The sequence below is a fragment of the Salvelinus namaycush genome, chromosome 21 (genome assembly GCF_016432855.1).
Source record: "Salvelinus namaycush isolate Seneca chromosome 21, SaNama_1.0, whole genome shotgun sequence".
Lineage (NCBI taxonomy): Eukaryota > Metazoa > Chordata > Actinopteri > Salmoniformes > Salmonidae > Salvelinus > Salvelinus namaycush.
In genome coordinates this window covers 37,530,922-37,547,102 of record NC_052327.1, presented here as the reverse complement: position 1 = coordinate 37,547,102, position 16,181 = coordinate 37,530,922, and the positions used below count along the sequence as shown (strand labels likewise).

Genomic DNA, 16,181 nt, shown 5'->3' with positions numbered 1-16,181 from the left:
TCATAAGGTGAAATAACTAAACCATTTAACATCAAAACCAAAATAGTCCAAGTAGTATAGGACTTTTCACACTGAGCCAGATGAGCCAAACCAATCCAAGCAGGACCACCATACTTGGTGAAAATATGGAACAGTGCTGAGAAGGAGCGGTGAGGTAGTGTGTGAATTCAAACCTGATGTCAGTTCTAGGTAGCAGATCCATGATGTCAGGTGCTCCTCCTCCATCCTCCTCTTGTTCGTCTGCCTCCTCACCGTCCTCCTCTGCTCCTCCTTTCTTGGTTCCTCTGAACGCAGCCGGAGGAGACTGGCCTTGCATCTGAAGAGGCAAAAGCAGCAATCTCAGTCACATTGAAAAATATTTACCTGTGCATATAAACATATCTTATATGCCTTCCTGACATCAATCTTATGTTAATCTCAGTTAAACCATAAAGAAAATATTGCGTTATTTGGTCCGATCCTCAATTAGGTTTGGGGGGGGTGGTGGTGTTAGAAATGTAGATATCTGGTCTTGCGAAGTCTCCACTAGGGATGCAAATTTCAGTCAATTTTGCTGCTGACTAACTGACCCTCAACAAACGGTTACATTTTTAAAAAAGAAGTAAAATGACGTGACCAACAGAAAATAGTATCAGAGATCTGCATATAATGACAAGATGTTTATGTTTCCACCCTAACAATGGCAAGGCGGGAAGGCAGGTGACAAGCTTATGCCCAAAATAAGCCCATAGAAATCGCATTGGGCTTATTTTGGCAAGAGTGAAACCTCTCGCTTCGCTTCTTGCTCCCTGACACTTTGCATGCATACAAGGACTGGATATTTTTCATGAATAGCAAGTCTATCGTCTTACAGTCAAAAAAGCTATAGCCTATTATTGAACAAGCAACTGCTGTCATGAAGCAGCTAATAAATAGAATTCACGGAAAACAGTTCTTTCACGGAAAACACAGTTCTAAATTACACACCTAACGGAGAGCAGTTTCATGTGACAGATACGGAAATCTCCGTTAGAAACGTAGAAAAAGGGGGAATCTAATAGCAACTACTATAATGGGTTGCTAATATGACTAGGATAGTGCCTATGGCTTCTGGACAACAAAAGTAAGTGAATATGAAATCCAATAGAACAGGAGAGAAATGCTGGTTAAAAACTTCTTATGGCTAGGGGGCAGTATTCGGAAGTTCGGATGACTGACGTGCCCCAAGTAAACTGCCTGTTACTCAGGCCCAGAAGCTAGGATATGAATATAATTGGTAGCATTAGATAGAAAACTCAGAAGTTTCTAAAACTGTTAAAATAATGTCAGTGAGTATAACAGAAATGATATGGCAGGCGAAAACCCCGAATATTTGTTTGAGGTCACTGGCCATTCCAATGCTTGTCTATGGGATATTCAAAGGAATTCCTCCCAGATTGCAGTTCCTACGGCTTCCACTAGATGTCAACAGTCTTTAAAAAGGGTTTCAGGCTTGTTTTTTGAAAAATTAGTTAGTAGTTGTAATTTTTCAAGGTGGCTCTCATTTGGACTGTAGTCTTGTGGCACGCGTGGATGAGGGCGCGCACTTCGTTATTTATCACCGGTATTGAACATACTACATTCCGTCTTAAATTTGATCATTTATTTACATATTAGGGTACCTGAGGATTGATTAGAAACATTGTTTGACTTGTTTGGACGAAGTTTACTGGTAACTTTTGGGATTCCTTTGTCTGCATGTTGAACGAGTGGAACACAATCAAACGCGCCAACTAAACTGACTTTTTTGGGATATAAAGAAGGACTTCATCGAACAAAACGACCATTTGTTGTGTAGCTGGGACCCTTGGGATTGCAAACAGAGGAAGATCTTCAAAGGTCATTTATTTATTTTATCGCTACTTCTGATTTTTTTTAAATCAAAAAGCCTTTTTTAAAATCTGACAAAGAGGTTGGATTAACAAGGAGTTAAGCTTTTAAACTATGTAAGACACTTGTATTTTCATGAATGTTTAATATTACGATTTTTGTATTTTGAATTTCGCACTCTGCAATTTCACCGGATGTTGTCGAGGTAGGGCGCTAGCATCCCACCTAGCCTAAAGAGGTTTTAATGGCATAAGGAAGTCTTTAGAAAATAACTGCCTGAACGCTTCTATGGATGGATTTTCACAAGGCTACTTTACTTCAAAGTAAGACGTCCAGCTCGCATTACCCTACCCTACCCTGCCTCCAGCTCGCATTACCCTACCCTGCCTCCAGCTCGCATTACCCTACCCTGCCTCCAGCTCGCATTACCCTACCCTGCCTCCAGCTCGCATTACCCTACCCTGCCTCCAGCTCGCATTACCCTACCCTGCCTCCAGCTCGCATTACCCTACCCTGCCTCCAGCTCGCATTACCCTACCCTGCCTCCAGCTCGCATTACCCTACCCTGCCTCCAGCTCGCATTACCCTACCCTGCCTCCAGCTCGCATTACCCTACCCTGCCTCCAGCTCGCATTACCCTACCCTGCCTCCAGCTCGCATTACCCTACCCTGCCTCCAGCTCGCATTACCCTACCCTGCCTCCAGCTCGCATTACACTACCCTGCCTCCAGCTCGCATTACACTACCCTGCCTCCAGCTCACATTGAAAAGTAGGTGATGTGCTGATAGTCAACAGTTAGCAGACTATAGCCTATGCACCCTAAAGGCAAATGGGATTGCACTTCACCAAAAAAAGAAATGCAACTTTTTTGATATCGTGGCCACCAAAGTTAACACGCAAATGCATTTAGAATTGTTATTTGTTGCCAATGACTGGGCTTATAAAAGCAGGTTTCACCAGTAACCTAAGGAGCTACTCTCGTGCTGACTGACATGTGGTAGGCTATTCAGCTCCTCAAACTAGGGTCTGTATGCTGTGATAAATTAAATGCATGACGACAAACAAAAATACATACGCACAAATTCAATTCCACAAAATTATGAAAATAACCTATAGACCATTAGGCATGTATTTTCGGCAGCTAACCGATTAACATCACTAGTCTCCACCCTTGCAAAAGAAAACAGCCCCACCCCACTGATAATACCGGCTGTTTTTATTCAGGCTGGATATCCCCACCCCCAGTTGGACCACTGCCTTCGCCCAAACCCGATTCGTCGAAATAACCTGTGACGAAAACCCAAACACTGAACTAATTCTGCTCGTTATCTCATGCAGCCTAAAGCCTGATGACAGATCGACGGTACCAGAATGTTTAAATAGTCTGTTCACAAGAGAATCATCTTATGTAGACCGAACAGATCAAAGTTTAAATAAACCTCTAGCTACCAATTTCAAAGAGAGGCCAGTCATTAGGAAGAAGGGAAAAAAGACATACATCAAATACTATATTGTTTACTTCACTCAACATGCTGCTCACACGGTTTTCCTACCTTTTCAAACTCATCGTCAATCTGTTTCAGCAGGGCAGGTTTCTCATCCTCGAAGAACATACGTAGAGGAGCTCCCATGTACAGGTACATGACTCCTAGGAGGGTGATGGCTGCGGTCCGCACCGCAGGGTTGGTCGCACCCAACGCCGTCTTGACATTGTTGATGAAACCCTTCACATTGATGCTGCAGGGGATACACATTATCAGAAATGTTTATAACACAAAGCATTTTACCTGCAGACTTGTGTTACCACAATGATTTGGTGAATTAAAATATCTAAAATCATAGGACAGTGAAGGCGTTGATACTGTTATTGGTAGATGAATACACTTCCAATAATGGAAAGTAAGACTAACCCAGTAAATCCAAATTCCTTCATGGCATTAGACAACCAGTTGAGGGTTTCAGCTTGATTTTTTGGATTCTTCTGTGCAAAAACCATGGAGACCACCTGAGGGATGAAGCACATTAGTGAAAAACTACGCGATGTCCATGAAAGTCCTGGGAACGTCCTAAAAAGGTCCTGACATGGTCCTCAGTGATGTCCTGGGAACGTACAGGGAACTAGACAAAGGTCCCACAGAGAATGTTCCCTTAGGACCATCAGGCGACGTTCTTAGAGAAAGTGGAATCATATCTATAAACCAGTAACCCTCTTTCATGTTGTCTGCCTTGGACCCTATCCCAGTCAAACCATTACAGACCAGGGACCAGTTGAAAAATAAAAAATAAGGCCAATGACTGAAACTTAAGAGGATCTCAGTTTGATTGGTTGGGGCCAAGTTAAACTCCCTTTCATGTAAGAAAGTCATGACCATCATCATGCTTTTAAGGAAAATTATAATTTTGTACATGTACATGAGCCCCATAGTTGACCTATGACCTAGTCTGCTAGTTGCAGTGTGTTCTATGCAAGGTAAATATTCCTCTCAAGGTTCAAGTCACGAGAGCCATAAGAGGGGAAACGTGGTCTTTGATTTAGTTTCATTAACACCGTTACATGGCAAAGATAGTAGCACTGGAAAGTTCTAAAGTATCGGCTTTGAATGACTTTGCCAGCAACTACAGTAGGCTACACACTGCTGTCTGAGTTGAGCGCCGCTGTGATGTCCATTATAGACTATTTAATGACATTGATCAGAACATCGGAGCGTCATCAACAATCCTGCATGTCAGTTCAGTGCACACATTGTAACAGAAAAATGTAATATTTGGGAATATATATATTGTAGAACAGACATATGACATACTAATCGCCAAACCAGTCCTGGGACCGCTGTGATATATATCCTACTTGTGTTCTCATATTTCTTAGTCTTGTTCTTTTCATTCAAAAACAGACTACCAGAACAGCAGTGTCATAAACAAATAGTGACAACAGACCTGTTCAGCAGTCCAGGGGAGGGAGCAGGCCTCGGCAGTAGCAGTCAGGCCCTCCTTAGCTTTACCCCCACACTTCACATCTCCTATTTTATCAACCAAGCCGTCCAGCACCACGAAGGCAGACGTCTTGGAGAAGGAGCCCTTCTGGGCTATCAGACCCACAATGTGGAGCTTCATCTGCATCACCTGAACAAACCCAAGAGCCAAAAGTCAGTTATGAAGACAGAGCCATGTGGGTGGATCCATCTAGTGAATACGTTTTTCTTTCTACACGCATCCAAAATAATGACAGGAGCTGGACAAAAACAAGGTCCAATACCAAAAAAAGGGACTGTCCACTAAAATATATACTTGTTGGTGATACTTCCATTTTATCGGTAAGTGTTTAAAGTGTGTATACTGTACCTGGAAGTTAGTCTCTTTCCAGCCTGGCTTCTTGGCCAGCATCCTGACCAGAGCCTGGCACGGCATCTCATTCTTGTCCATCTGCTCCACAGCCTGATGACAATCACATGAAAGAACATAGCATAAGATAACAGTACATGACGCCGCCACTTAAAATATGTCTCTAACCTATTTACACGTTTATATGTTTATATGCCAGTTGTAGATGCTAAAAATACATTGGAATTCAGATGACAATACCATTATGTTGTATGGAGCATGTTCATGACATGAGCAAAAGCACCAAATTAAATAGAACACAAATGTATCTTATTATGAGGTACAGCGCACTTGGAAAGTATGACTTTATCCACATTTTGTTACGTTACAGCCTTATTCTAAAATGGACCAAATCGTTCCCCCCAATCTACACACAATACCTCATAATGACAAAGCCAAAACTATTTAATCCATTTTAGAATAAGGCTGTAACGTAACAACATGTGGAAAAGGGGAAGAGGTCTGAATACTTTCTGAATGCACTGTATGAGCAAAAACGAAGTCAAACTATACAAGGTCAAAACTAGTTACCTTCTGAAACTCCTCCATGCTGGCCAGTCTCTCCTTCCAGTTAGCAGAGTCCAGCAGCTGCATGCAGGAGGCAGGGAGCACTGCGGCCGACTTCTCCTCACATACCTCGATCTAGAGGACACAGACAGAAGAACGCACTCAAGTTAATGAAAAGAGGAAAAACTCCCTAGAAAGAAGAAACCTAGAGAGGAACCGGGGTCAGAGGGCCAGAGCCAACCCTAGAGACGACTGCTTCACTCATGTCGAAACAGATCACTAAAGCATCAAAACACAACTGAGTATTCCTATGGTGAAATGGCTGCACATTACAATTTGCGAAACAACCGTGAAACGTTATGAGCCAACTTACCGATAGTTCTGTCTCTATGAATTCCTTTGTTTCAGTAACTTTCTTTCCTTTGGCACCCAGAGCAGATTTCCCTTTCTTAGGAGGTCCACCAGACTGCAAAAATAATGAAAAACACAAAAAATATAACTTTTTAATAGTAGTTGGCCACCTAATCATTGCCCGAATCCCCAATTGGCATTCATCACTCCTGACCTCTCCACCATGATAGCTGATGTATGGTGAGTGTTCCCGCCACAAAAAGGTTGCTGTGCATCACCCAACTGGTTGCCACACATTGGTGGTGGAAGTAGTGACTTTCACCCACTTTACTATGCAAAGCGCTTTGAGCACCTACTGTAGGTGGAAAGGCGCTATATAGATGCAATCTATTATTATTACTACTATGGTTCCTGTGTCTCATTAGGGGCAGTGTAGTGAGCCTGGTAAACAAAACTGGTAGCCTGGGATTCACTTTGTAATGTTGTCTCAGGCCGGAGTGGCTTTATATGCATTATAATTGTATAATCAATCACCCAATCACACCTTAGCTGCTGAGGCCTTCTTGGGTGGTCCAGAGGATCTAGCTGGATTCTCAGCAGGCGGTGCAACCTTTGCAGGCGGTGCAACCTTTGCAGCAGGTGCCTTCTTCTCCGCTCCTCCACCTCCTTTCTTTCCCAGCAGTTCCACTTTATCAGCACTTTCTTTAATCTGTTCATTTAGAGATGGAGGTCAGGTCATTTCATTTGTTATCAACTCTTTAACGGCTAAACTTCAAAAGGGTACAACCTCACTCACTCACTCATAATATAACCCTTATCCAATAAAGAACTCATCTACATTGGCCTCAACTAGTCTGAAGGGGTAAACTAGTTTTTCATAGGATAAGCAACACAAGATAACAATAATAAGGATACTGATAAGGAATATATATAAATATATATATATATATAGAAAAGAATAGACTGATAAATCTTTTATATGGACTTGCTTAGGGCTGTGGCGGTCACGAAATTGTCAGCCGGTGATTGTCAAGCAAATAACTGTCGGTCTCACGGTAATTGACATAAACACATTTAGCATCTCCTGGCTTCCATACAAGCCACTGATGCAGACCTTTGGAACATCTACATTTTAAATCCATTTAATATAGCCTACACCATCACTAATCCATTATTTATTTTAGGTCTAAAGAAACATGATATGAAGAAAATGTAGTCTATTTCAGAAGAACAGAATAGCATACTTTGAGTTGTGCTCATGTTAGGTCCGATATGGCTATGACAAATGGCTGTGGCTACACTAGTTTATTTAGCAGACAAGATTTGCTTAGAATTCCGTGGCATTATTTTATAGTTTGAAGAATACAATTGAACAAAGCTGAATAAAATAGAAAGGATATTTTCTCCAAATGATTTGAGGGTGTGCGCACATGCGGCTATTCTGTGTTGAGCGGTTACCAAAAAAAAAAGTACTTCTATATGCTTAATTTAGAGTTAGTAATTTAACTTTAGTTCTACAAACGTTGGGCTATATGTTTTGATTTAATACATTGTAGGGCTGCATGATGCGACTAATGATGCATTGAAAAGTCGCACTTCATCCGTCTCTTATTCACAATTTGACAAGCACTTGATAATGCCTCGAATTTCCCAACGGCATCCCTTTGTGTGGCCATAACGCACCCTAAAAAAAAACTTGATGCCTTTTACGGCCAGTGGCTGTTGTGCCCTTCTCCCAGAGTGCTGCATTGTGCCCTTCTCCCAGAGTGCTGCATTGTGCCCTTCTCCCAGAGTGCTGCATTGTGCCCTTCTCCCAGAGTGCTGCATTGTGCCCTTCTCCCAGAGTGCTGCATTGTGCCCTTCTCCCAGAGTGCTGCATTGTGCCCTTCTCCCAGAGTGCTGCATTGTGCCCTTCTCCCAGAGTGCTGCATTGTGCCCTTCTCCCAGAGTGCTGCATTGTGCCCTTCTCCCAGAGTGCTGCATTGTGCCCTTCTCCCAGAGTGCTGCGCGCTCTAAAGCACCTCTCACTCACATGGTTCTCCATCACGTGATCAGGTGTTACTCATTGGCTACAAGTGAAGACAGACATCAGGGATGCAACTGTGTGCGCCCTTATCCAATTCCGAGATGCATATTGGAAGAACGGTCCATATTTACTTTTCGTCAGCCAACAAGATGAGTAGGCCTAAAGGAACAGCAAAAGCACTAGCCTATGTCAATCTACTATCCCCATAGTACAAAAGTTCACCTATTCTATTCTGTGTGAGAAATAAATATTCCAAACATAGTCTGAGACAGTTGTGGGATGCGATAGATCCCAAATGAATACAACTACTAGCACCAATTTTTATTTTTTTAACGAATTGTGGCTGACGCAACAGATCAGAACGTTTAGCTTAAAATATGTTAATAAACTATTAAGCTATTTATTCACATTATAAGTGCAGCAATGCGCACACAGCAGGAAGCTATAAGCATGAATGTTCCATTAGCGGGAAAACACCATTATCAAAAGTGACCGCAAATGCGATTATACATGCAATGCTTTTATTATAAAAGGTGCATTTTTATGGGGAAAATTATCTTCCCCAAACTTGAAACTCATGGGCTGCTTATATATGCCAGTTAGGCTCTACACTCCTTGTAAAGCGGATTAATGTGCTTAATTCTAAGATGTTATTTGGCCACTTTGTGTTTTGATAAGGTTTGTATCACAACTAAAGGACTATGGACTAAGCTACATGAGGTGTGCGACTGATTCGAAAAAGTCACGCAAAAAAAGGCATTGTTTCTTATGCTGGGCATCATTCCCAAGTGATAATATATAATTCACAAGTGATAGGCTAATACTGTCACCCATCAGACTATCCTTGATTTAATCTTGTCAGGTTCTAATTTCAGTGACACTATGAAAGCTTAACCAAGTTTATTCTTCCCAGAGGATCAATACAGCTGCATTAGACAAAAACCTTTTCACAAAAGCACTGATATTTAACCCTTCCTCCTAGACGGAGTCTCCTCCTACACATCTGTACAAACATTGTATCTTTACTGCAAGGCAGGACACTAAGTGATACGGGCCATAAACTTTTATTTCTCCCTTAACGTAACGTGACCTGACCTAGACCCCCTTCATCAGTAATCCATGGCTCTCCCCCCTTATCAATGCCTGCCACATGTGATCGCTTTCCCTGCACTCAGTACATTCCAAGCTTAGTTGCACACACTATATACCTTCCTCCTACAGATAACAATGAACTTCTGGTGTAGACCCTCTAAACCATAGCACTCAATATTTCAATAGGATACATGATAATTAACCTTATCCCAAGTTTAGGTGTTTAGCACCCAGAATCCATCAACATATATGTGTGAAGTTTGGATTTAGACAGGTGCATGACAATGAACCAGTCTCCAAACAGAGGTAGCGGGAAAAAATCATGTCATCTATGCACTTAAATAGTGAATGGAGGACACTTTTCCTGTGGTTCATTTTCATGCCAGTCAGGTAGGCTATACTCCTGTTGTAAAGATAAGCAATGTGCTTAACATTAGGAAAGTTGAGAAATAAATATAGTAGGGCAAGCCTATAGAAAGCTGATGGGATCCTCCTCTTTTTAATAGAGGCCATCACTCTGTTTTCTCGCACAATTGCATAGCCTATAGAAATGTTGCACAACATGAGCTCATGGGCTCTCATGAAGTGTTTGATTAGATTTTCGAACACATTTGCATTGATGTCAGTGTGATTAGAGGGACAATAGAGTGCTGAGTACCAGGCAGCTAGCAAGTTTGGTTGGCTACTAATGACCATCAGCAGCATAAGAACTTGGAGAATCATCATTACCGTGACTAAACGGTGACGTGGAATTTGACTGCCTTCATGACTCGTGACCGCCGGTGTGGCGGTAATACGGTCATCGCAACAGCCCTAGCCTCACCTTGTCAAGCTTGAGTTTATCCAGATCAGTCAGGAATGGGTTGACAGCCTTCTCACCCACCACCTTCATGGCTGTACCCAAAGCTTCATACGCAGCATCTCTCACCTCTGGGGCCGAATCATTCACTTGCTGAGAGGGTTAATCAAGAGATCAGGAGTATGAGCATTACTCCATACACTCAATCACAAATTTGAGCACAGAGCATAATTTGAACAGAGGGCCATTTTCCCAGACACAGATAACGCCTAGTCCTAGACTAAAAAGCATTTACAATGTTAGAGTCTTGACTAAGCATGCTATTTAGTCCAGGACAACACTTAATCTGTTTCTGGGAAACCAGCCCTGAATTTGCCTGCTTAGAAATAGGAAATGTTCAGATACCTTGAGAAATGCAGGGCAGAAAGCTTTGAGCATGCTCTTTGGCAATGTGGCTTGGGTACAGTGGCGGAAGCTTCTGGCCAGGAACAGAGAGGCCTGTTGTTTGATGGAAGGGTTCTTATTGTCCATCACCCCCAATACATCCTCACTGATATTCTGGAGAGTTGTCTGAAAAACATGGATAGGATTGTGTCAAAAACAAGACATTGAAGGCCTCCCGAGTGGCGCAGCAGTCTAAGGCAGTGCTAGCGGAGTCACTACAGATCTGGGTTCGATCCCGGGCTGTGTCGCAGCCGGCAGCGACAGGGAGACCCATGAGGCTGCATATAATTGGCCAGCATCGTACGGGTTAGGGAAGGGTTTGGCTGGCAGGGATGTCCCATTGCGCTCTAGAGACTCATGTGGCGGGCCGGGAGCATGCACTGACACGGTCGCCAGTTGTACGGTGTTTCCTCCGACACATTGGTGCGGCTGGCTTCCGGGTTAATCAAGAAATTGAGGAACTAATCGAATGAACAACACAAATATCACTGTAACAATAATCCAAATGCAATCTATACGCATCTACACTGGATGAAACAGCATACTCACAGTAAGGAAGACTGCATCAATAGCCTCTTGCAAGGCCTGGACCACTTGAGGTTTCTTCTCTTTAAACTTTTCTAAAATCGTTGGCACCACCTTGAAAACATTGCGCATAATATATAAGTACTTATTTTTTGTCAGAAATCAAGATGCATAAAGAGATGTTCCCTCTGCCATGAGGATAGCTAGCTAGTTAACTTACATGTCCTGCATATGTTCCAAACTTCTTCCGGAGCCCAGCAGCTAGTCCAGCCAAACACTTGGCTGCCAAGGTCACCAACATAACATTTGCATCTTTCCCAATAACCTGGAAAACAAGACAGAGTTGTTCAGTAGATTTTTCATTGTCGACCGACCTACTTCCTTGAGACACATTCCATTTCCCAGGATCCCTGGCATCTCCATTAAGCTGATATGCATGGTACTGTACCTTTTTTAGTGCTCTGACTAAGTCCCCATAGTCACCGTTCTCCAATTTAGGGGTTTTAGCCAAGGTCTCCAATGCTTCTAAGGCCTCTTTCCTCTCCTGCCATTTTCTGGCCTCCTATGGTCAGATAAAAATCAGATAGTTGTTACAAGAAACAAAATTGCAGTGAAACTAATCATATAAAATAATTTAGACACATTTAGCATTACATCACATCCAAAGATCCAATAGGGCCTTTCCTAAAACACAGGGGCTCAAACTTACAATTTTGTCATAGAAGTCTTTAGGTAGTTTTGAGAGGATCTCCACTGGTTCCAGCAGCTCATAAGGATCAACTTGAGGTGCAGGTTCGTCATCGTCATCTCCTGAAAGAGTTTACAGACTGAGACCATCTGATTTTGTTGTCCTAGACCCATCTCATTAGTAAGAGTAGTGAAGAAGAAAAAAAGACGAGGGGATATATTGGAGACGGTTTGATGTTGACGCTTCAGCACAAAGGCCTTTCTCAGTTTCCATCATACGTCAATCTTCTTGTCTTTCAACAACACCTGGGCATTTAAAGTTCACTTTCACAAAGTTATAAAGCACTGCACAAATTCACTCTCAAACGCCATCGATGAAGATCAATTGTTCCACAAATGGAATTAAGCTGCAGGGGGTAAAAAGCAGCCTAGTCACAGATCTGATTGTTCCATCTAGCCAACATTTCCATAAGGAGTGGGCAAGATAGCACAAACACACCGCCACCCAGGCTAGGAAAAAGGGGGGGGGGGGGGTGTAAAAGGCTTAAATGTGAACATCAAAACTATTTATGAGAAAGCCTACCGTCTGCCTCGTCTCCTCCAGCCGCTTGCTGCTGTTCAAACCTGGCCTTGAGGGCCTGCTGGGAGCGGAGGAAGCGACTCTGTTTAGGGGCCGTTGTTGGCAGCTTCACCCACTCCTCTTCCAGCTCTTTCAACTGTGGAAGAAAGAGTAAGATACCCAACTGTAAGACATCCCATTCATCGGTTGTTCCGGCATTTAGGGAGACCCATACTGCACATGAGCATACGGAAACTCTAGCTGCATCTCAATTTGTCTTTCCACAATTCCATGCTATAATCCTATTATTGGAGAAGGTCCAACGTCCCTCCCCTCAGAACTTCTTCTCCTATGCGTTTTGAGAAGGCAAAGAGGAGATGGGATGTGTATGAAAGTGTTCAGAAGTGTCATCACACCTGAACAGAGTTGATGCCCTGGAGAGGAGGTCGCAGAGCATCCCGGATCCATTTATAGATCTCTACTGAGAGTAGTTTGGCCTCATCTCGGACTGCCTTTTCTCTCGACTCAAACTGTTTGGGCAAAACTTTCACCACTGGCTTCAGGGTAATAATCTTGGAGCCAAATTCACTGGAAATAAAAGAAAAATCATGTTACATTTCAGAATTTAGGCCTATGTATGTAATGAAAATAGCGATGGTAAAAAAAGAAAAAAAAGAGAATTAATTGGTTGGAGAAATCTCTAGGAAAACTAAGAAATTGAACAACTCACCTAAGTGCCTTCCTTAAAGTTTCAATACAGGTGACAACAATCTTAGGGTTTTTGTTATCGAGGCCTTTGATGAGCTCGTCCTGAACCACCTCAGCCCTCTCGATCTCTATGTACATGAGGCAGATGTCAGAGCCCAGCTCTTTGGCCCTGGCTTTAGGCTGGTTAAACACTTTACTGACCACTCCAGACACCACCTCTCCTGATGTTCTGGAACACAAGCACAATACAGAGAAGAATACTTAGCCAACCATTCAAATACAAGCCGTTAAAATTCTGTAAAATGTGGAATACATACTGTGGAGTGTACATCATATAACAAGGGTTTGTGGAAACAATATTTGACATTAGATACCATTGTAGAATGCAAGTGCTTGTTTTTGTACAATATAATACCATGTTGTTCATAACCAGACGCTGTCCAGGAGGTGGAAGAGGTCATCTGGAAATACCACCTTTTAGCTAAACTCAGTATCTACCAGTCATTCAATAGTGTAATCCTTGCCCAATAGGCTGCACACAATAGACGGCTATGATGTCAGACTGACTCACGCCATAAATAAATATCAGACAGGCATCACATTTCTCCTGACTGTGTTGCATCTTACTGGAGCTTTCCACAACAAGCCCATACTCACACAGAGAGCAGTACTTATAACACAAACAGAAAGATTTCACTGGGAGACTGTTGTTATATTAATCCATAGAATTACGATGAGTCATGTATTATAATTCTATGAAATCACCTAACCTGTACACCCAGGCTATAAATTAGGCCTATTCATTAATTATTTAAACAGTGTTTACATCAGGAAATATTCAAGTAGCCTGAAGACTGAGAACAAGCTAGGTATTACTCATTTTTACACAGTACAGTCTAGTAGTCAGATGTAGTTTTAATACTTACTTGCCAGCCAAATGAGCATTCTCAACGTAAGCAAGTGCTGCCTCGAGGCCCTTGAGCTGGGCCACAGCATTTGAGTCTGTCACAAACTTCTTAAGCAGGCCCAGGTATTTGCCCCATTCTGGGCTCTTCTCGTCCTCTATACGCTGGAAGAGCTTCAGGGCTTCTTCATAGCCATTTAGTCTGGCCTTCCATACCTTGGTTGGGATGAAGCAGGAGAATAGTGAGCATTGTGAGGAGAGGGAGTCAAGGTCATTTCGAGTTTGTAACTAAGGGATAGGGTGATGTGATCCAGATTCTAGTTGGAATGCCAGAGTAGAGAAACTAATTTAAAATGGGCCTTCTTTGGATGTTATATTGGGCTGTTGATTGGCCTAGCATATAAAACATTGTGATTGAAGCAGTCAGTAAGGGGTTTCGATCATTTGAGAGAAACTCTGAAGAGGGATTCGAAACTCTAAATCATAAGTGTTACTGGGTTTTAAGTTATCCTTTTGGAAGAAGCCAATAAGCCTTCTCCAGTCTAGCTCTATGCTGCTGGAAAACCAGTCTAAATTAGATGTTATGTGGGAAAAAACATGTTCAATAAAAGCTGCTCTATAAATGATCTTACAATGAGAATACTGAGTGTGCTATTGAATACCATTTTATGAAACAAAACCACAGCTGGTGAAACGCATCCAGCAAGGATTCAACACTGAGGAGAGTCAGGTTTGTTTTATAGTGTGTGTAAGGGGTAATCACCTTGTGTTCACACTTCTGGTCGATGGGCAACTTCATCCACTCACTGTCGTCACCCATGATGACCTCTGTGTGTTTGCCTTAGGCCTTACAAATTCAACTGTCATGGAAATATGAAAACAAAGTGAGTCACCATGTTTTATGTGAAATATATTTTAAGTTGGAATGAGTGCTGGTATGTCAATAGTGCAGTCATTTCCATAGTTATCATACCAATGTGAAATTAGAAAACATCATGCAATGTATTCATGAAAGCATCAGTATGATACTCTGGCCTACACTAATAGCACTTGTGTACAAAGTGCAGACATAATTCAGTAGAACCATTAGCTTGCCTAATACAATGTCTGAGTAGAGATCTAAAGACAAAACGTAGCCATTACAATACCCCGCTAGTTGTGGTTAAAATGGCTGTACTACAGCTCTATTTGAAAGGACAAACCATGCGATTCTCCCCTAATGCATTCTCAGGAGAGGCTGCCTTGTCAGATTTCATATTGATCTATGCAGTTTGGGGTAAACAGCTTTAACACATGAAGTGCATATTTCATCAACAATATGTTAGTCATCTAGTTATCTAACTAACGTTAGCTAGCCAAATTAGTTACTTGCAAACATAACCTATATGGTTCTATTTGCAAATTGCTGAGCGATATGTAAAGATTTGCCAAAAAACATGGCAACAGAGTCTGGCAAGCTATGATATGGCAGACTGGCTGGCTGGGGCGAGTTAAATATTTTGGCTGGGTAAGGTTAGATGGCTTAGCTACACTAACTAACCAGCTAAGTTAGCTACATTAGTTAACTGCGAGTCTGCGACACTAGCAAACATCGATTTAACTAGTAAGCAAAGTAATGCCAAACATAGTGTGTTCAATGATAATACAATAAACACACGCATGGCATGATGGAAAAAGGCTTGGAAAAGGCTCCATCTTCAACACAATCTCAATAGGTTAACTAACGTTAGGCTAATGATAAACATTCCTGACAGAACCTCGCCCGCATGTAGTCTAGCTATGTTCGGTAACAAATAACGATATATATATATATATATATATACCTACTTAGAATCAAGGAGCACAGTTCAGCATCAATGCACAGATAGTTAGCTAACTAACGATGCTAAGTTAAGACTGTTCTTGCAAACGTCAGCTGACAACATCAACAGAAGCTAGCTAATAATGGTTAGCAACAGTAGCTAGCAACTTAGCTAGATGCGCCTGTCAACACGCCCAAAACACAACCAACCATTTTGACTATTTATAACAATACTTTCTCACCAACCAGTATAACGTGGAGTAAAATATAAGGCATGATGACATTGTATTAAGCTGGCATATGCACACAATAAGACTCACTATTGTCTGCCACAAAGCTAATCCATCCGCGCACCACAGGGCCCAGAAATCGCAGAACAATAATGTCGAAGTCTGATGGAAAACGCGGGCTAGCCTTTCAGTATGTAGTAGCTAACACGCAAAACTATGAATAAAGGCCTTTTGGTGACCTGGGGGTCTTTCTGGTAGGCAAAATGACGTTAGCTAGCTAACGTTATATAGATAGAGACGATATTTGATCATTACTCT

At 42.1% G+C, this 16,181-nt stretch overlaps 1 protein-coding gene across 1 annotated transcript in view; it reads right to left on the bottom strand.

Moving 5' to 3' along the window:
- Positions 1-16,181, bottom strand: part of LOC120066350 (cytoskeleton-associated protein 5-like) — a 36,865-nt gene extending 20,684 nt beyond the window's left edge. The window contains exons 1-20 of the mRNA XM_039017665.1: positions 15,954-16,181; positions 14,596-14,692; positions 13,855-14,048; positions 12,951-13,157; positions 12,637-12,808; positions 12,245-12,377; positions 11,684-11,784; positions 11,423-11,536; positions 11,195-11,299; positions 10,999-11,088; positions 10,411-10,575; positions 10,030-10,158; positions 6,633-6,797; positions 6,111-6,203; positions 5,762-5,872; positions 5,192-5,284; positions 4,787-4,972; positions 3,760-3,854; positions 3,403-3,586; positions 174-316 (exon numbers count right to left, since the gene is read on the bottom strand). Coding sequence (XP_038873593.1) covers positions 174-316; positions 3,403-3,586; positions 3,760-3,854; positions 4,787-4,972; positions 5,192-5,284; positions 5,762-5,872; positions 6,111-6,203; positions 6,633-6,797; positions 10,030-10,158; positions 10,411-10,575; positions 10,999-11,088; positions 11,195-11,299; positions 11,423-11,536; positions 11,684-11,784; positions 12,245-12,377; positions 12,637-12,808; positions 12,951-13,157; positions 13,855-14,048; positions 14,596-14,652 — 2,537 coding nt within the window. The 5' untranslated portion in view covers positions 14,653-14,692; positions 15,954-16,181. The remainder of the gene's footprint in view (positions 1-173; positions 317-3,402; positions 3,587-3,759; positions 3,855-4,786; positions 4,973-5,191; positions 5,285-5,761; positions 5,873-6,110; positions 6,204-6,632; positions 6,798-10,029; positions 10,159-10,410; positions 10,576-10,998; positions 11,089-11,194; positions 11,300-11,422; positions 11,537-11,683; positions 11,785-12,244; positions 12,378-12,636; positions 12,809-12,950; positions 13,158-13,854; positions 14,049-14,595; positions 14,693-15,953) is intronic.